The sequence below is a fragment of the Callithrix jacchus genome, chromosome 13 (genome assembly GCF_049354715.1).
Source record: "Callithrix jacchus isolate 240 chromosome 13, calJac240_pri, whole genome shotgun sequence".
Taxonomy (NCBI): Eukaryota; Metazoa; Chordata; class Mammalia; order Primates; family Cebidae; genus Callithrix; species Callithrix jacchus.
Window position 1 is genome coordinate 50,674,006 of NC_133514.1, and position 21,559 is coordinate 50,695,564.

At 46.4% G+C, this 21,559-nt stretch overlaps 1 protein-coding gene across 1 annotated transcript in view; it reads right to left on the reverse strand.

The window, feature by feature from the left end:
* IMPA2 (inositol monophosphatase 2) overlaps positions 1–21,559 on the reverse strand; it is a 55,466-nt gene that overhangs the window by 21,513 nt on the left and 12,394 nt on the right. The window contains exons 2-4 of the mRNA XM_002757041.4: positions 18,443–18,576; positions 2,248–2,352; positions 22–67 (exon numbers count right to left, since the gene is read on the reverse strand). Coding sequence (XP_002757087.1) covers positions 22–67; positions 2,248–2,352; positions 18,443–18,576 — 285 coding nt within the window. The remainder of the gene's footprint in view (positions 1–21; positions 68–2,247; positions 2,353–18,442; positions 18,577–21,559) is intronic.

The window sequence follows — 21,559 nt, forward strand, 5'->3', positions numbered from 1 at the left end:
GGGACCAGGCCGCACCCGCACCTCTTGTCGAACAGCAAATCCAATGCTGACTGCCACGGTCGGGAATCTGCAAAGGAAGATAGAAAGGTTTACTCTCTGGAGGAAGTGCAGCAGCTCTCAGGAGCCTGTGTGGGAGCCTGTGTGCTGTGCGGCTCCTCCCAGGCTCAGAAGGACCTTCTTACAAACTCTGGGTGGGTTGGTTGTTTAAAAACTGCTTCCCACAATTTCACTAACTGCTTCCAAGACAAACAGACTAAACTGACCATGTTGTAAGACAGTTAAGCTTGAAAGAAAACAGCACCATGAAAGTCACATAAGACTGACGTAACTCAACAACCCTCTGATGCCCAATTAGGAATTCTCAATCTGTTTTCTGGTTCTCTGGACCTAAAGGGACAGCAGAGCCCTCCCCAAAAGCCACACCCCAGTCCCAGGAGGGGTGCCAGGCAGGTGGTCCCAGGAGGCACTGCAGCATCCCCACAGGAGCCAGTTCTGAGTCACAGCCCACCTCGTGGCACTGCCAGCATTTCTGGACCTGCCTGAGCACCCAGCAGCCAGCTGTAGGGACAGCCACGGCTGCAGACAGTATTCATGAACAGTTTGCCTATGGCTGTGTAATTTTGCTGTTGCTGCTCGGTATCTTCAAAATAATCCTTCCTTTATAGGGAGATCATTGGAACTTAAAAACAAGCAGGAAAGGCTGGGTACTGCAAACCGACAGGAAAAATACAAAGCCAAATGTACATAAACGGAACTCTGACTGCTGGGGTGTGCAGGACACTGGGATGAGCCACTGGCTTCCAGGGCAAATGCACTATGTGCCAGGTCTCGCACTTGTTCTGGTGCCCAGGAGAGCTTTCTCCCACTGCTATGGCCCAGTGCTGGTAGGCACAGGGGTGAACAGGTGCCATTTGAGTGGCAGCTGCTGGTAGCTTTCAGATGTCTTCAGACCACAATGATTGCCACAGCTGTAGCATGGGGTTCAGGAATGGTCAGGATCAGCTCTGGAGTCTGCTCTGAAATTGTTGCTCTTCTCTCAGTCGCCTCCCCAGTCCCAAGATTCCCCCCAGGGTTGCAAACGGAAGCACTGGAAACTATGTCTCTGGAGCCACCGAAGACCCTCAGATAGATGTGTGGCCTTCACCATGTGATGGAGCTTCACCTGCCATGTCCCCATTATGCGCACCCTGGAACCACGTGTGTGCAGTAGTGATGAGGCTCCACTCAGTGACATACACCAGGGAGGAGAGCCCTGGGAAGGGTCATGCTTAAGTTGAAATGAGAGATTGGTGACACAGTTGCTGGCACCAGATTGCATGACTCCACTGCCTCAAAAGGGTCACCTTGTGTAGGTATGACTTCTCGAGGCAATTCTCACTTAGAAAAAGGCCATGCATGGCATAACTTCACATTTTACATATAAATATGCCATCAGAGGCAGATCATAAAAGAACCGACTTCGGGCTCCGCTCACCCTTCCCACTCAGTACGTGTAGCCCAGTGTGCTGGCGTGCACTGTGAACGCAGGAGCTGCAGACCACCCGCCCACAGAATGGGAATCTCTCCAGGGTTCTCCAGAGCTGGAGAAATGCTTTCTTGTGAAAGTCACATCATGCTCTGTGCCCCAGGCTGTCAGCCACTTGTGTGTGACCCTGGACAGGCACTACAGTACCACCACCTGTTCCTGTCAGAGAACACCTGTGATCATGTCTCTGTCACCTCCCCATCCCTGTCACCTTGCCATTCCCACAGTTCCATTCCCTTGACCTCCCCAAACCTCCTGGTTTTTGTAACCTCCTGGTTTTGTAACCTTGTGGAGAATAACCATAAGGTTCATTCTCATACAGGAAGATGGTTCTCAAATCTCACTTGTCATGGGCCACTCTCTACACCACAGTGGCTCCAGCCACTGTGGGGCAGCACAGGCTTTATATCCAACCTCGCCTGTTTCTCCAGTGGGGTGGGGTGGGGGGAGTGGGACTCCTTGAAAGGGTCCTTTTTAAATGCAACCCAACATTTTTAACGTAACCGGCTTTTAAACGTGCCGATTTCCTTACATACTCCAAGAGCCTCTCAAAAATGGAAAACCTTATTTTAAGATCTGATCATCTTTCTAATGAGACTATGAGCCTACTATAGGTTTATTTATATATTCCTACCTTTAAAAATGCTGCTTTTGAAAAGACAAAACCTCACAGAAGAGGACATGTTAAGCCCTCCAAGGGAGGCAATCCCTGCTCAGCTCACCTGTGCACAAAATTGCAGGTGCCATCAATGGGGTCGATGATCCAGGTCGGGCTGTGGGTGAGCACACACTTGGCCCCAGAAGCTGCAGCCTCTTCTGCAATGAACCTGTGGTGGAGGAACCCAGCCTGAGAAAATGCACCATGGATGCAGAACAACGTGCCTGAAATTGTTTGCAGGCCATTAAAGAAAAAGGGGGCACAGCAAACATGTCACTGTGGTTTCTCTGGGTCAAACAGAGGTACAGTCTTTAAACAACCATCTGCCTTTTGACCTGCCTGCCAGCTGACCTACTCCGTAGCATTTAGAAAACAGACACCTCAGTGCCAGCTTTCATGAAGAGCACCATGGAATTCAAGCAGGCCAGGCAGAGAAATGCAAGCGTGAAATACACTGGAAAACAGATCTTATGAAGCAAAACTAAACTAGGTTTTAACTTCAGTCTGGAGGGGAGGAGGCTGATAAGAAATGACTGAGCAGGGCAGCCCAGGACTCTGACTTTGATTCTCCCAGTGTCAGTGCTGATACCTGGGCACCAAGCAGTTAAATGTCACTTGCAGCTAAGATCTCCCTTGTCTGTACTCAGCCTGGCTCACCTGAACTGCAGACACAGGTGATAAACAGCCTCCCCACCAGCTGGTTCATTATCCCAAAGGTGCCATTCCTACCCTGGTCTCTGACTTCTCTTTTTGGGTTGGTTTTTTAAGAGACAGGGTCTTGCTCTGTTACCCAGGCTGGAATGCAGTGGTATTGTGATAGTTCATGCAGCATCAAACTCCTGGGTTCAAGCAATCCTCCTGCCTTATTCTCTCAAGTAGCTGGATCTAAAGATGCATACCATCACACCCAGCTAATTATTTTTTGTAGACATGGGGTCTTGCTACATTGGCCAGTCACAAACACAGCTCCCTCTGGGAGCAAGCAAGGGTAGCGTTGCAGGAAGGAGAGAGGTTGGGGCACTTCCCACCCGCCCCTGCCCCATGTGCCTTATGCAGGCCCCACTCCTCCATGTGGCTTCCCTGACACACTCCTGCTAGAAGGATATGAGCTGTCTACTCCTGCACTCTGCAGCAGACCCTAGCCTGGCCCCTCCTTTGTAATGACTCCCATGCAAAAAAGGCTCCTACAGTCCTCACTTGAGTGTCCATCTGTCCTGCTAGGAATCTGACCGAGACAATACCCTCAAGATTCACCTGCACAGAAGGGAATTCCAGGTTTTCTCTACTTACCTGTACCTCAGTGAATGGTACCTCCCAGCACCCCCTGCTCAGGCCAAAAACAAGGAAAGGCACTCTCACCTCACGAACTGTCACCCTTCCTCCCGCACTCCACCCACACACAGGCACACGCACACAGGGAAGATGCCTTCTGCAGGCTGCTCCCTGTGGAGCTGGCTGCTGCTTACACCTTCCAAAGGCATCCTCAGGGTTAAAGAAAACACTAGATCTAAGGCATTCAGGACAGCACTTGCACACTCTTGCACTGTCCCAAGTTCACTAAGGGTGGGGCCTTGGGCAGGTCTTCATTAAACATCTGTTCTGTGCATGACTAGGTGGCCTTGCCGAGAGGTTTTCTATCTGGTTCCTATGACGGGTTCACATATGCACTAGAAAAAAAGGAGACCTGCAGAGAATAAGAAGGAAAAATGAGTGAAAAGCCAGGCGCAGTGGCTCATGCCTGTAATCCCAGCACTATGGGAGGCTGAGCCGGGTGGGTCAGGAGTTCAAAATCAGCCTCGCCAACATGGTGAAACCCTGTCTCTACTAAAACTACAAAAACTAGCTGAGTATGGTGGCGCATACCTCCCAGCTGCTCGGGAGGCTGAGACAGGAGAATCGCTTGAACCCGGGAGGGAAGGGTTGCACTAAGCCAAGATCGTGCCACTGCACTCCAGCCTGGGTGACAAAAGTGAGACTCCATCAAAAAAAAAAAAAAAAAGAAAGAAATGCCCCATGTCCTGGTGTTTGGTGCATTATCTACCATGGTCATCAGCTTCCTGGAAGCCACTCTCTCTGCATGAACCATGTGGCTAAGATTTAGCATCAGTGAACTTTTGGATAAGACTGACAAGATGTTAGTGTGAACGGAAAGCCTGAAATGGAAACCTCTGTGGCCACTCAGCCCCTTCCAGTAGCCAGTCACCCCATGTGGCTGCTTATATTTGTTCAGTTCCTCAGTCTCATGAGTCACCTTTCAAGTGCTCAGCAGTCATGTGGGCGAGCAGCTACCACTGTGGACACAGCAGATGTGGGCCAGCCCTGCAGCAACAGAGCCACTAGCAGTGCTGTCCTCCCACCGTGATGCGAAGAGACAACAGCAGGTGTCTCATGGCATTCAATCCCTCTTCTTTTTTTATTTGAGATGGAGTCTCACCCTATCGCCCAGGCTGCAGTGCAATGGTGTGACCTCATCTCACTGCAACCTTACCTCCTGGGTTCAAGCGATTCTCCTGCCTCAGCCTCCCAAGCACCTGGGATTACAGACGTGCATCACCACACTTAATTTTTTGTATCTTTAGTAGAGACAGGGTTTCACCATGTTGAACAGGCTGGTCTCAACTCCTGACCTTGTGACCCACCCACCTCAGCCTCCCAAAGTGCTTGGATTACAGGTATGAGCCAACACACCTGGCCCAATGTCCCTTTTCTATGCACAGGAGGTACACACTGTAACCACCCTGATCCCCATCCACTCTGGGACCATCCTTCCATTTCCTGGTGATAAAGTTTATTCTTGGGATGCACAGAGTCAGCCAGCCCCTCAATTTTGCTTGTAAATTATCTGGAAATATACCCCTTGGATATGACAAGTGCACACATGCGTCATCTCAGGCTGTTCCACTCCTCCCTGGACCCTGGAGAAACCCACGAATGAGCAGGGGCTTCTGAGCCATGAAGACAAGGCCAGAAGCACTGAGCAATACACCCAAGGAATGCTCAGTTGTTCTGGAGAGCCCTAGAGCTCCCAGCCTGGGCAGACAAAGTAGATGAGATGCAGTGAACCCAGACTTCTGGTTCTTCATCTACACTGCACGCTTTCCTCCTTGCAGGAACTGCCTCCCCACTATCAGCTGTCCACACACTTCTGGGTCAGGCAGTCCACAGGCCCACCAGCCAGAGCCCCTGCTCAGGAAATGGTGCTCCCCAAATAGGTCTAGGAAAACAAATGGTGGGTAGAAGCCACAATGGCAGGTGGAGTAGGGGCTGGAGAAGCTGTCTCCTGACCACAGCAGCATGTAGGTGACACATAGATGATGATTCCACCAAGGGCATGACCGTGAGTACTGTCAGCACTGCCAGTTTTCCTACAAACTTCAGGCCCTAAATCTGTTTTTCATGTCTTCTTCCATAGCTACGTGACTGTTCTCTTCTGCAGTGGCTTGCAATGATGTTTTTAAAGAAAACAGTCCACACCCTGAAAATACACATACAAAGAGCAAGTGTGAAAGCTTAAACTCGGCACAAGGTTGACAAAGAAGTGAACAGATAATGACTTAGGTCCAGAAGGGAGTAGAAATGACTCAGGCACAAAGGTAAATTTCCAGGAAACTGTGGAGGAATGTGCAATTCTTCTTTTTAAGCTTGACTTGAATTAGGAAACCACCAGTGAGCCCTGGAGGAGGAGACAGTGTAGGTCTGCAGGCACTGACACCCACATCCATGAGAGCTCAGGCTGCAGTGCACAGATCGGCATGCCCATGGGCCTCCCAGGATGCTCAGGACCAGAAGCTCTGTCTGTTCATTTGCCAGACATGTGGGACACCCTCTAGGGAGGCCACCAACCAGCTTTCTCCCAGCAGCAACTATTAATATAAGGCTCTTGCTTCTGCTCTGTGTAACCTTTATTATTTATTTATTTGCTTTTAGGTTTCATTTAGGTGTCACACAGCAAGTATTTATAGAACTTTTTTTTTCTTGGAGACAGTCTCGCTCTGTCAGCCAGGCTGGTGTGCAGTGACATGATCACGGCTCACTGCAACCACAAAGCCCTGGGCTCAAGGAATCCTCCTGCCTCAGCCTCCTGAGTAGCTAGGTCCACATGCATGCACCACCACACCTGACTAACTCTGCTTCACATTTTTTAAGAGAATAACTCTTAAGTACCCACACTGAGCACTGGATGTTTTTCAGCAGCTAGCTACTCACACCCTAGAGCTGTCCTCCTTTTCACCCACCTTATGTACAACTCTGCCCATGAGCCTGCCTGCCCACCTGCAAGGTGGCACAAGCATCCCCCTTCCCACCTGTGGGCAGCAGGGGGCAGGGCCTCTGTGCTGCCTGGCTGTAGCTGTGTGAAGACCAGCAGAGGTGTGGATTGCGCCCGGTCTTTGGAGGCACCAAAAATACTTCCCTGGTACATGGAAAGAGATGTACAATTTGTATTCCCTTAAACCTGATTGTCCTCATGTAGGAAGCTAATACCTGTGGGATGAAAGAGAATGTTCTTCAGCTCTCTGCAGAGGGAGTGGGGAGAGTCTGCTCTGCAAACATGACTGGTCAGATGTGTGAAATAATAAAGACCTTCCTAAAAGCCACTGGAACATCTACATAAAACCCACAACGTAGGCCAGGCATGGTGGCTCACACCTGTAATCTCAGCACTTTGGGAGGCAGAGGCGGGTAGAGGAGTTCAAGACCAGCCTGGCCAACATGGCAAATCCCCATCTCTACTAAAAATATAAAAATTAGCCGGGCATGGTGGAGGCACACCTGTAATCCCAACTACTTGGGAGGCTAAGGCAGGAGAATCTCTTGAACCCACAAGGTGGAGGTTGCAGTGAGCTGAGATCACACCACTGCACTCCAGCCTGGGCGACAGAGCGAGACTCCATTCAAAAAAAACCCTCCTTATAATTTTGACAGCTAAGTTCCTCTAAGCCTCTTTTTTTTTTCCAGGCTACTTAGTCCGTTTCCTGTGACAAGAAGGTCAGGATCATCCCTGCAGTCCATAAAGGAGCTGATTTACATTACTCTGTCCCCATCTTCACAAGCCCCTGCCCAGTGGGAAAGCAGATAGATGTCGATGTACAGCTGGTGGTGGCTGGGAACATGTTTTTCCCATGTCAAGGACTCTGTTTGATGTTTTGCTTGACTCATGCATTCAACAGACACTACTCTGTGCTGGGCACTGCAGGGCAGCAGGTTACATGGGGGCCCAGGAGCAGGGCCGGGAAGACAGCTGAAAACACTGGACCCTCAAGCTGCCGGCCTCATCCCTGGAGCTGGGCCAACCCAGACATGCTCCAACAGGCTGCTCCGCATAAAGGACAAGGATGGGATTTCTATCACTAGTTCAGGGATGCTACTGAATACTTTCCAAGTAGCCACACTTGTATCTCACTCAAAATCATGATCTGAAAACAGATTTAGGCATCCCACAAAGCCAGGCCATAGCAGGAGACAGCTAATGTGGCCAAGGCAAACAGCAGGCTCCAAAGACCCAACATATAAAAACCCAGCCTTACCATGCTGGTTTACCTTTTTTTTTTTTTTTTTTTTTGAGATGGAGTCTCACTGCAACACCCAGGATGGAGTGCAATGGCGCAATCTCAGCTCACTGCAACCTTCACTTCCCAGGTTCAAACAATTCTCCTGCCTTAGCCTTTCAAGTAGCTGGGACTATGGGCATGCATCACCATGCCCAGCTAATTTTTTTTGTCGTTGCTATATTTTTAGTGGAGACAGGGTTTCACCGTATTGGCTAAGAGGATCTCAAACTCCTGACCTCAAGAGATCCACCCGCCTCGGCCTCCCAAAGTGCTGGGATTACAAGCGTGAGCCACTGCACCCAGCCCTGCGTTGCTTTGTGTCATGTTACGACTTAGATGCTAGGACCTCAGGGATGGACATTGTCAGGTCCCTCATTCACAGTTGAGGAGTTCAAGGCCCTAAGTGGAGAGATTTGCCAAAGCTGCTAGGGCCAGTGACAGAATTAAGTTTATTTATTTAGAGACAGAGTTTTGCTCTTGTTGCCCAGGCTGGAGTGCACTGGTGCAGTCTTGGCTCACTGCAACCTCTGCCTCCTGGGTTCAAGTGAGTTTCCTGCCTCAGCCTCCTGAGCACCAGGGATTACAGGCACATGTCATCACACCCAGCTAATTTTTTGTATTTATAGTAGCAAAAGGGTTTCATCATGCTGGCCATGCTGGTCTCGAACTCCTGACCTCAAGTGATCCACCTGCCTTGGCCTCCCAAAGTGCAGGTATTACACACATGAGCCACCAGACCCAGCCTATTTTTTTGTTTTGAGACAAGGTCTCACCAAGCTGGAGTGCAGTGGGGTTTTTCATAGCGGCTGTATCAATTTACATTCTCACCAACAGTCTGCAAGGGTTCCTTTTAACCTACATCCACCCCAACATTTTTTGGGGACAAAGTCTTGCTCTGCTACCCAGGCTAGAGTCCAGTGGTACCATCATGTACCTGCCCAGCAGCTCTGAACAGAACAACGGAGGTCACAGCTCAGCACTTGAACTCCTATAAGGGACAAGCTGCTCACTGCAGTCTCAACCTCCAAGGCTCAAGCGAGCCTCCCATCTCAGCCTCCCAAGTAACTTGGACCATAAGCATGCAACAGCATGCCTACTTCTTTTTAGTAGAGATGGGGATTCACCATGTTGCCCAGGCTGGTCTCAAATTCCTGGGCTCAACCAATCCTCTGACCTTGGCCTCCCAAAGTGCTAGTATTACAGACATGAGCCACTGCACCCCACCAGAAGGAAGTTTAAACCTTGTAATTCTTCGATTTAGTCTCCTATCTTCTAAGTTAAGGATCAAGCCTTTGGATTCCATGATGAGTGAAATAAAAAAATAAAACTGGGGAGCCTGTATCAGGTTTTTTTAAAAGTGTAATTAAGTCTTTTAATATCATCACATGAAAGACTAAAATCAAGGAAAGAGAAAACCTCAGAATAAGAGTCTTTCCTAAGGGGGGATGAGAGGCAACTTCATATTAAACATATTGCTTAAGGGGTATATTTAAATACTTTGAAAGCAGAAAATCACAATGTCCTATTTGATTTTATAATATGTATACAATTTTCTTTCATCACAAATTTACCAATTTTTCTATATCTAAAATACAATTAAATCCCCAAGATTTACTTTCTATTTAGACTTAGTCATTGGTAAAAAACACACTTCACATAAATATGTTGAAAAACAACTTCATGGTGGATCCAAGATGGCCAAATAGGAACAGCTCTGGATTGCAGTTCCCAGGAAGAATGCAGAGGGTGAGTGATCACTGCATTTCCAAATGGATTTTTGCTGCCCACAGACCCGGAGATTCCTGGGTGGAAAAATACCACAAGCCTCCAGCACAGCTGTTTCAGTCAGCGCAGCGGGTCTCCACACAAAAACTCACAGAAATCCAGGCACCATTTCAACTGGCGACTGGAACGCCTGGGAGACAATAGTCGCCTGTTCAACTGAAGAAAAGGGGGCTGAAACAGGGAGCCAGGTGATCTGGCTTCGCTAGTCCCACCCCCACAAAGACCAGCAATCTGAAACACTCTGGATTGAGAGTTTCACAGCTGAACCTGAGACAGTCCAGCTCTGTGAGGGGAAGGGTGTCCGCCACAACCAAGGCAGTCTGCCATTACCGAGGCAGTCCACCATTACAGAGACACTCTGCCATTACTGAGGCAGTTCTAACTATACCCCTATAAACAAAACCGCAAGGAAGTTCTCACAGCAATTGGGCAGAGCCCATGACAGCTCAGCAACGCGTCTGGTGGCAGACTGTGACTAGGCTACCTCCTCACTAGGCAGGGCATCTTTGAAAAAAGGCAGCAGAATGATAGGAACTTATAAATAAATCCCCACCTTCCCGGAACAGAGCACCTGGGAAAAAAAGGCGGTTATGTGTTCTGTTACAGCAGACTTAAACGTACCTGCCCAGTGGCTCTGAACAGAACAATGGAGTTCACAGCTCAGCACTTGAGCTCCTATAAGGGAGAGACTGTCTCCTCAAGCAGCTCCCAGACCCCCGTATAACCAAAGAGACACCTCATAAAGGAGAGCTCAGGCTGACATCTGGTGGGTATCCTTCTGGGGCAAAGATAACAGAAGAAGAAACTGGCAGAAACCCTTGCTGTTCTGCAGCCACTGCAGGTGATCCCCAGGAAAGCAGGGTCTGGAGTAGACCTCCAGCGGTCCTACAGCAGAGGGCCCTGACTGTTAGGAGGAAAACTAAGAAACAGAAAGAACTTCATCAGCAACAACAGGACATCCACTCAGAGACCCCATTCGAGAGTCACCAACTACAAAAACCACAGGTAGATAAATCCACAAAGATGGGAAGAAACCAACACAAAAAGGATGAAAATACCCAAAAACAGAACATCTCTCCTCCTACAAGGAATCACAACTCCTCATCAGCAAGGGAACAAGGCTGGATGGAGAATGAGTCTCATGAATTGACAGAAACAGGCTTCAGAAGGTGAGTAATAACAAACATCTCTGAGCTAAAAGATCACATTCTAACCCAATGCAAAGAAACAGCCTTGAAAAACGTTTGATGAAATGCTAATGAGAATAAACAGCTTAGAGAGGAATATAAATGAATTGATGGAGCTGAAAAACACAACACGAGAACTTGACGAAGCATACACAAGTTTCAATAGCCAAATCAACCAAGCGGAAGAAAGCATACCAGAGATTGAAGATCAACTCAATGAAATAAAACAAGAAGGCAAGATTAAAGAAAAAAGAGTAAAAAGAAGTGAACAAAGCCTCCAAAAAATATGGGATTATGTGGAAAGACCTAACCTACGTTTGACAGGTGTACCTAAATGTGACGGGGATAATGAATCCAAGCTGGAAAACACTCTTCAGGATATTACCCAGGAGAAATTCCCCAAACTAGCAAGGCAGGCCAATATTCAAGTCCAGGGAATACAGAGAACACCACAAAGATATTCCTCAAGAAGAGCAACCCCAAGGCACATAATCGTTAGATTCACCAGGGTTGAAATGAAGGAAAAAATGCTAAGGGCAGCCAGAGAGAAAGGTCGGGTTACCCACAAAGGGAAGCCCATCAGACTCACAGCAGATCTCTCAGCAGAAACCCCACAAGCCAGAATAGAGTGGGGGCCAATATTCAACATCCTTAAAGAAAAGAACTTTCAACCTAGAATTTCATATCCAGCCAAACTAAGCTTCCCAAATGAAGGAGAAATAAAGTCTTTTATTAACAAGCAATTGCTCAGAGATTTCATCACCCCCAGGCCTGCTTTACAAGAGCTCCTGAGAGAAGCACTAAACACAGAAAGGAACAACCATTACCAGCCACTCTGAAAACATACCAAATGATAAAAAAGCATCAACACAATGAAGAAACTGCATCAACTAATGGACAAAACAATCAGCTAGCATCAAAATGGCAGGATCAAATTCACACATAACAATATTAACCTTAAATGTAAATGGGCTAAATGCTCCAATCAAAAGACAGATTAGCATATTGGATAAAAAGTCAAAACCCATTGGTGTGCTGTATCCAGGAAACATATCTCACAAGCAAGGATACATAAAAGGCTCAAAATAAAGGGATGGAGGAAGATCTACCAAGCAAATGGAGAGCAAAAAAAAGTAGGAGTTGCAATCCTAGTCTCTGATAAAATAGACTTTAAACCAACAAAGATCAAAAGAGACAAAGAAGGGCATTACATAATGGCAAAAGGATAAATGCAACAAGAAGAGCTAATGATCCTAAATTTATGCGCACCCAATACAGGAGCACCAAGATACATAAAGCAAGTTCTTAATGACCTAAAAAGAGGCTTAGACTCACACACAATAATAGTGGGAGACTTTAACACTCCACTGTCAATATTAGATAGATCAACGAGACAAAATTAACAAGGATATCCAGGACTTGAACTCAAACCTGGACCAAGCAAACCTAATAGGCATTTACAGAACTCTCCACCCCAAATCCACAGAATATACATTCTTCTCAGCACCACATCACACCTACTCTAAAACTGACCACATAATTGGAAGTAAATCACTCCTCAGCAAATGCAAAAGAATGGAAATTGTAACAGTCTCTCAGACCACAGTGCAATCAAATTAGAATTCAGAAACTAACTCAAAACCTCACAACTTCATGGAAACTGAACAACTTGCTGTTGAATGTCGACTGGATAAACAATGAAATGAAGGCAAAAATGTTCTTTGAAACCAACGAGAACGAAGACACAATGTACCAGAATCTCTGGGACACATATAAAGCAGTGCTTAGATGAAAATTTATAGCAATAAATGCCCACATGAGAAGGAAGGAAAGATCTAAAATCAATGCCCTATCGTCAAAATCGAAAGAGCTAGAGGGACAAGATCAAAAAAACTCAAAACCTAGCAGAAGATAAGAAATAACTAAGATCAGAGCAGAACTGAAGGAGACAGAGACACAAAAAGCCCATAGTAAAAAATCAATAAATCCAGGAGCTGGTTTTTTGAAAAGATCAACAAAATAAACAGACCACTGGAAGAAAAAAGAAAATAATCAAATGGATGCAATAAAAAATGATAAAGTGGATACCACCACAGATTACACAGAAATACAAACCATCATCAGAGATTACTACAAACAACTCTATGCATATAAACCAGTAAATCTGGAAGAAATGGATAAATTCCTGGACAGTTACACCCTCCCAAGCCTGAACTAGGAAGAGGTCAAAACCCTGAATAGACCAATAAAATGGGCTGAAGTTGAGGCAGCAATTAACAGCTTACCAACCAAAAAAAGCCCAGGTCCAGATGGGTTCACAGCCGAATTCTATCAGATATACAAAAAGGAGCTGGTACCATTCCTTCTGAAACTATTCCAAACAATCCAAACAGAGGGAATCTTCCCCAAGTCAGCTGATGAGACCAACATCATCCTGATACCAAAACCTGGCAGAGACTCAACAAGAGAAGTAAACTTCAGGCCAATATCCATGATGAACACAGATGCAAAAATCTTCAATAAAATACTGGCAAACCAATTGCAACAGCACATTAAAAAGCTTATCCATCACGATAAAGTAGGCTTCGCCCTGGGGCATAATTCACCACATAAACAAAATCAAAGACAAAAATCCCATGATTATCTGAACAGATTCAGAGAAGCCCTTTGACAAAATTCAACAGCCTTTACGTTAAAAACTCTCAATAAACTAGGTATTGATGGACCATATCTCAAAATAATAAAAGCTATTTATGACAAACCCAACAGCCAATATCATACTGAATGGGCAAAAACTGGAAGCATTCCCTTTGAAATCTGACACTAGACAAGGATGCCCTCTCTCACCACTCCTATTTAATATAGTATTGGAAATTGTAGCCAGAGCAATCAGGCAAGAAAAAGAAATTAAAGGGTATTCAAGATGACATGATTGTATATTTAGAAGACCCCATTGTCTCAGCCCAAAATCTCCTGAAACTGATAAGCAACTTCAGCAAAGTCTCAGGATACAAAAATCAATGTGCAGAAATCACACATATTCCTATACACAATAACAGACTTAAAGAGAGCCAAATCAAGAATGAACTGCCATTCACAATTGCTACAAAGGGAATAAAATACCTTGAAATACAACTAACAAAGGATGTAAAGGACCTCTTCAAGGAGAACTACAAACTGCACAACGAAATAAGAGAGGACAGAAACAGATGGAAAAACATTCCATGCTCATGATTAGGAAGAATCAATATTGTGAAAATGGCCATACTGCCCAAAGTAATTTATGTAATCCATGCTATCCCCATCAAGTTACCAATGACCTTCTTAACAGAACTGGAAAAAACCACCTTAAACTTTATATGGAACCAAAAGAAAGCTGGCATAGCCAAGTCAATTCTAAGCAAAAAGAACAAAGTGGGAGGCATCACACTACCTGACTTCAAACTATACTACAAGGCTACAGTAACCAAAACAGCATGGTACTGGTGCCAAAACAGAGATGTAGATCAATGGAACAGAACAGAGGCCTCGGAGGCAACATCCATCTGATCTGACAAAAACAAGCAATGGGAAAAGGATTCTCTGTTTAATAAATGGTGTTGGGAAAACTGGCTAGCCATGTGCAGAAAGTAGTAACTGGACCATTTCCTGACACCTTACACTAAAATTAACTCCAGATGGATTCAAGACTTAAACATAAGACCTAACACCATAAAAACCTTAGAAGAAAACCTAGGCAAAACCATTCAGGACATAGGCACAGGCAAGGACTTCATGACTAAAACACCAAAAGCACTGGCAACAAAAGTCAAAAAGACAAATGGGATCTAATTAAACTCCACAGCTTCTGCAGAGCAAAAGAAACAATTGTTAGAGTGAACCAGCAACCAACAGAATGGGAAAAAATTTTTGCAATCTACCCATCTGACAAAGGACTTATATCCAAAATCTACAAAGAAAATCTACTAAAACAGATTTACAAGAAAAAAAGGAACAAACCCATTCAAAAGTGGGCAAAGGATATGAAATCACACTTTGTAAAAGAAGATATATATGAGGCCAACAAATATATGATAAAATGCTCATCATCACTGGTCATTAGAGAAATGCAAATCAAAACTACACTGAGATACCATCTCACGCCAGTTAGAATGGCGATCATTAAAAAATCTGGAAACAACAGATGCTGGGGAGGATGTGGATAAATAGGAACACTTTTACACTGTTGGTGGGAGTGTAAATTAGTTCAACCATTGTGGAAGACAGTGTGGTGATTCCTCAAGGACCTAGAAATAGAAATTCCATTTGACCCAGCAATCCTGTTACTGGGGGGTATATCCAAAGGATTATAAATCATCCTATTATAAGGACACATGCACACATATGTTCACTGCAACACTGTTTACGATAGCAAAGACTTGGGACCAACCCAAATGTCCATCGATGATAGACTGGACAGGGAATCATGGTGGCACATATACACCATGGAATATTACGCAGCCATAAAAAATGATGAGTTCGTGTCCTTTCTAGGGACATGGATGAACCTAGAGACCACCATTCTCAGTAAACTGACACAAGAACAGAAAATCAACCACCACATGTTCTCACTCATAGGTGGGTGTTTAACAATGGGAACACATGGACACAGGGAGGGGAGCATCACACACTGAGATCTGTTGGCGGGGACTAGGGGAGGGAAAGTGGAGAGGGGTAGGGAGTTGGGGAAGGATAACATGGGGAGAAATGCCAGATATAGGTGATGGGTATGGAGGCAGCGAACCACATTGCCATGTATGTACCTATGCAACAATCCTGCATGTTCTTTAAATGTACCCCAGAACCTAAAATGCAATAAAATATATATATATATATATATATATATATAAAACTTTTAAAAAGGAAAAAAAAACTTCATTTGATCTCAATTTTTGAGGCAAACTGAGCAGAGAAGACAATAGCCGCTTTCATCGTGTCCATGCATTCACCCTCAGAGCCAGGGAGGACAGGGTGACACACAGGCTGTGGCTGACAGTGGTATGGCCAGTGTTCACTGGTTTGTGGGCTAGAGTTTCAGAACCCCAGCTCTCAATCACTGACTCCTGGTCAGGTGTGTGAGTCTGACCTACCAGGGAGCCTTTTCAGAGATGGAGGCTGGTGTCAGCCCTTGGGCAGGCTCCCAGGTGAGCCTGCCTTGCCCTGCCTATTATCCCGCTTTGGGTCATGGTTTTCCGAAGGAGCTCTAGAGCCTAAGCGTCCCTGGCAACCCTAAGGCTTCAAGGGTGGATGGAGGTACCTGTGTCACTCCGTAATACATTAACTTTTATCCTGTGACCACGAGTGTGTAACTTTACCTCTTACAAATGGAACCAACTACATACATTTACACAAGTGGGTTGCATGCAATCTCAGAGTGTAGTTTGTCCAAGCAACCTGCTGAAACACATCACAGCCCCAGTAACTTCACTGTGCCTGGTCTTGCATTTCCTCCAGGCCTTTGCCAGACCCCACACAGATGAGCCAGCTCTCCCCTGCCACATCCACATGGCTCATCACTATAGAAACCTCTAGGCCTATACAGTTAATAAAGGACCTGGAAACAGCTGGCTGGTTACTGTAGCATGTTTCCTCCCAAAAAATCCATATGATAAATTCTTTTAATATTGCCCTTTAATTAAAATTAGGTTTTAAAGGACTTTTTAAAAATCACAAACATTTTACATCCTATAACCATTGTAACTGATGCCACAGATCCCAACCTCAAGCAGAGTAAGGAAATAGGAAGTAAGAGAAGCTTAACCTCAAATGTTGTCAACAAAACAAACATGAGCCACTGGCAGACAGAATTTAGAGGCAGAGCTGGTAATCTTGAGATAACCTAACTAGTTAGAAGGAAACGACAGGAAAAAAGGAGGTATGTGTTTTAACACTGGCTTGTTCTTTCATATAATCATTCACAGCAACAACAACAAAAAATATACTGAGAGCCAGGTGCAGTGCTCCTGTAATCCCAGCTACTCAAGAGGCTGAACCAAGGGGATCACTTGAACCCAGAAGTTCATCACGCCACTGCACTCCAACCTAGGCAACTGAGTAAGACCTTATCTCTTAAAAAATACATAAAAAATAGGCCGGGCGTGGTGGCTCACACCTGTAATCCCAGGACTTTGGGAGGCCGAGGTGGGTGGATCACAAGGTCAAGAGATCGAGACCATCCTGATCAACATGGTGAAACCCCATCTCTACTAAAAATAGAAAAATTAGCTGGGCATGGTGGCGTGCGCTACTCGGGAGGCTGAGGCAGGAGAATTGCCTGAACCCAGGAGGCGGAGGTTGCGGTGAGCCGAGATCGTGCCATTGCACTCCAGCCTGGGTAACGAGCGAAACTCCGTCTCAAAAAAAAAAAAACCATAAAAAATAAATGTAAAAAAAAGTATTTTAAGCCCACCATGTGCTGAATGGACACTGAGGGAGATTAACGTCTATATTTCTTCCACCTAAGTCCATATAAACCTGGATCCCAACAGTTATAATACTCTATGGCCAGAAATTCAATAACTGGCATTCAGTTTTAGGAATCTAACATCTTTTTTCTTTTTTTTTTGAGATGGAGTCTCGCCCTGTAGCCCAGGCTGGAGTGCAGTGGCTCAATCTCGGCTCACTGCAACCTCCACCTCCTGGGTCCTGGTTCAAGCGATTCTCTGGCCTCAGTCTCCCGAGCAGCTGGGATTGCAGGCATGCGCCACCACGCCTGGCTAATTTTTGTATTTTTAGTAGAGACGGGGTTTCACCATGTTGGTCAGGCTGGTCTTGAACTCCTGACCTTGTGATACACCTGCCTCGGCCTCCAAAAGTGCTGGGATTACAGGCATGAGCCATTGCACCCAGCCAGAATCCAACATCTTTAAGAGATTCTACATAATGAAGAAAAAAGATGCCTTGCATCGAAGGTACTGGTCTTCAAGATCTGTACTGCAGAACTCCAGAGGTGAGGGAGGGGCCTCAGAGACCCCCCCAGAGTTGAAGACATCTCAATCTGGGGTTCACGACTCCCTTGGAATTCTATCCAAATTGCTATGTCAGTATTTTAATTTTTCTGAACAAAAGATTAATAGCTAGCATCAAATACTTAAAAGGTGACCCCAAAAAACAGTAAGAAATGCTCATACAGGGCTCCTGTGGGGACAGCTCTAGGACCCGAATGTGGCAGCCACTCCTGCTATGCCCTCTGGCACACCCAAGGGGGTGTGCATGGCTAAGCACTGGTGGTGGGTTGGGGGGCCCCACACAGCTGGCAGTGCCAGTTGGCATCCTAGCCTCCTGGGAAAGTTCCCCAGGCAGCTAAGCAGGCACAGGCCACCGGGGAACATCACATTTCCCTAAGAACATCACACACTCTAAGAACTCCAGGCTTCTTAGAGTGGGTCATATTTCTAGTGGGTCCTTCCAGAAATAACAAATGGTTTAGTACAGGGGTACAAGGAGCTTTTCCTAAGCAAACGATATTTTTAAGAGGATGTATTGATATGATGGTTGTTAAGATGACGGTAAAAAGAATGAAAACAGGGCTCAGTTTGCTTACTAAGTAACTGACGGATCGCAGGTCAGCCTGCGCGGCTTAGGGCTTCATGTCTGGCCACATCAACAAATGGCAGAGCCCCCTGACCCCTGCAGACCCTGCCTTCTGTATTAGTGTGGCGAGGGTTACTGGGGGTGTTTCCCAGAGAAATACACCTACCTGTGTGAAGGAAACCTTTCTCGCAACTCAGAAATAATTAAATCTTCCACAAGGTGATCCGTTTCTGTCACAAGATCTGCAGCTGATGTTTTTGTTGAGACACGTTTTTCCTCAGTAAGGGCTTTCCTGATGATCTGAAATAAAAGTACAGAAGCTGGGTTAAACGTCCAAGCATCCTCCTCCCAGGCAAAAGAATTCTCCACTCCTTTGAGTCTGCTCTGTTTTCAGCCTGCCATGGGGAGGGGGCAGGAGGTGTGGCTCTGTGGGTCACTGACTTCTTACATCACTGACCTCAGAGTTAGTATCACAGCCTAGGCTCTCTTGGTTTCTAGTGAGCCTTAATGTCTCAACCATTATTCTTTTACAAGACAAACTCACTGCTTGAAATTATTTTGTCCCAGGTGTGAAACAATTTTTATTTGAGTAAAAGAAAAACACAGGGGTTTTGAAAAGAGCATGAAACTTCCTCCATAAGAACTCCCCAAAACAAGATCATGTTACACACCTGTGCCCCATATAATCCCATGAATTCAAATTTAGGAGATTTCTGTATAAAGTAAAAACTTATTTTCCCTAATTCACGTTATCCCATGAAATGGGATATGCCCTCAAATCTAGATTGCAAATGTTCCCACTGAGAACCCGGGAGAGCTAAACTGTGTTTCAGGAACCACGGCCAGCTCTCGCTGCTCTGGGTTGGAGCTGCCTCAGCTGTCCCAGAGTTCACACAGGATCCACAGGGCTGAGCTCAGACACAGGCTCCGCAGCTGTGCAAGCTGCCAACACACTGGTCTAAACCTATCACAGCTAAGCATAGGGGCAAGGACTGGGATGGCTCCAAGAACCCCAGGAAAACCCAAATGGGAAGGGATAAAGAGTGGCTAATCAGTCACTGGACACCTCCAGAGGGACCAGTTCTGGTCCAGCCTGGGCCTTTTTTCTCCTTTTTGTTTTGTTTTGTTTTAGAGACCGGGTCTTTCTTTGTCACCCAGGCCAAAGTGTGGTGTCATGATCACAGCTGACAGCAACTCAAACCCCGGGGCTCAAGTAATCCTCCCACCTCAGCCTCCCCAGTAGCTGGGACAACAGGCACTGATACTGTACCTGACTAATTTCTTATTTTTTGAAGAGACAGGGTCTTGCTATGTTCGCCAGGCAGGTCTCAAACTCTTGGGCTCAATCGATCCTCCCACCTCTGCCTCCCAAAGTGCTGAAATGACAGAGCGAGCCACCAGGCCCAGCTCTTGCCCATTTCTGTCCATCAACAACCTGGTGTCTCCCTCATCATGATGACAAAATCAGGGCACCTAAAAACGAATTCAGAGCCTTCCTCCAAAACCAGTTACACCCCAAAATCCTGTATTTCTCTCAAAAGGACCATCAATTGGCCAGGTACCTAGACATGACATCCATCACCCTACAAGCTTCTGGTAAGCACACACTGAGGACCCACTCATGCCAGGCCCTGTGCTGCCAGACGAAGCACATGGGGAATTCTACAGCACAAGCAGGAGCCTCCGAAACTCAGCCTCCCATGTGCTCCTCTCCATTCAGGGCCCACTTGCTCTTCTCATTGCCTGCATCCCAGAGCTGGCCCATCCCATATTGAGCTGAGGCAGTTTTTGTTTTAAGCTTGGTTGCAAAAATAACAGATACATATAATAGAAAATTCAGAGTGAGATAGGTCATACCAAAAACTGGCATACAGCAACCACATAGTCACGTCCACTGGGTACCCATAACTCCAGGACTTCATATTCCTACAACAGCTCCCAGCTCCCACCACCCAGGCTCTGCCTCTGGCCAGAGTTTGCCAGTTCCTGCTCATCATCACCAGGTCAATGTTATCAAATCACCAATTTGCACACAGCACTCTCTCAACAAATCAAGCTCCACGGGCCTTGTTTGTGACTCACACTCCTCACGTGTGGCTCCCATGGCACCTGCCCATGCTCCAGAACCCCCAACTCTGAGCTGGCCAGACAGGCCTTTGGCACAAAGCTTGTCTCGTGTGGCCATGGTGATTCCGGGCATGTGTGTCTCTGTTGCGTATAAGTGTGTGTTCGTGTGGTGTGGGGGAGTCAGGGTGTGTGTGTATCTGAGCGTGTGTATGTTACTGTAGTGTGAGAAGGTGCACATCACAGTAATATACACACACTATGTCTATCTCTTTGTGTGTGTGGTGTCAGTGTGGTGTGGGAAGATGCAGGGTGTGTGTGTGTCTGTGTGTCCCTTTGGGTGAATATAGATTTCTGGGTATGTGTGTGTTGCTGTGGTATGAAGGGATACAGGGTGTGTATGTCTATTTGTGTGTGTTTATCAGTGTGGTGTGGGAAAATGCAGAGGGTGTGTGTGTCTATGTATCTCTGGGTGTGTGTGTATGTGTTGCTGTGGTATGAGAGGATGCAGGGTATGTGTGTCTCTATGTCTATCTCTGTATGTGTTTATCAGTGTGGTGTAGGAAGATACAGGGTGTGTGTATGTCTGTGTATCTCTGGGTGTGTATTGGTGTGGTGTGGGGTTGTGGGGAGTGTGTGCATAGAGGCAGGGTGAGAAAGACACCCCAACCAGGGGACATAGCCCCAGAGAGGATATGGAAGCAGAGCCTCTGGGATCTCATGGAAGGGCAGACTGTGGCTGCACAGGTCTGACTGGGGTCTGAAAGCTGCCTTTCGGTTAAGCTCTAGGGTGATCCCAATGAATGTTACTCACTTGAGTAACATGGGGCTAGAACAGGTTCTCAAACCCCCACGTGAAGAGGGCCACTGGGAGACCAAGATGTTCCATCTCAGCAGATGGGGGTGGGCAGGTGGGGTGAGGGGCTCCAAGTTTTGAACCAGCACCCCCAGTGAGTCCAGGAACTCCACCCAGGACAACCAGCTGAGGAGACAGTGGCTTTACTTCATGCTTGTAGCATCCCCACATGTGGAACAGCCGTAAAGCTACGTGCAAGTGTGGATAGCATTCCAATCGTCCACCCTTGCAGCCTCCATGCAGCAGCTGGATGGGGAATTTTCAGACTCCAATCACATCAGATCATGTACTGCAGAAAATGATCCAATGGCTTCCTGCTGCTCACAGAACAAATCCCAAGCCCCAGGGCCCTTGGAAAACTCC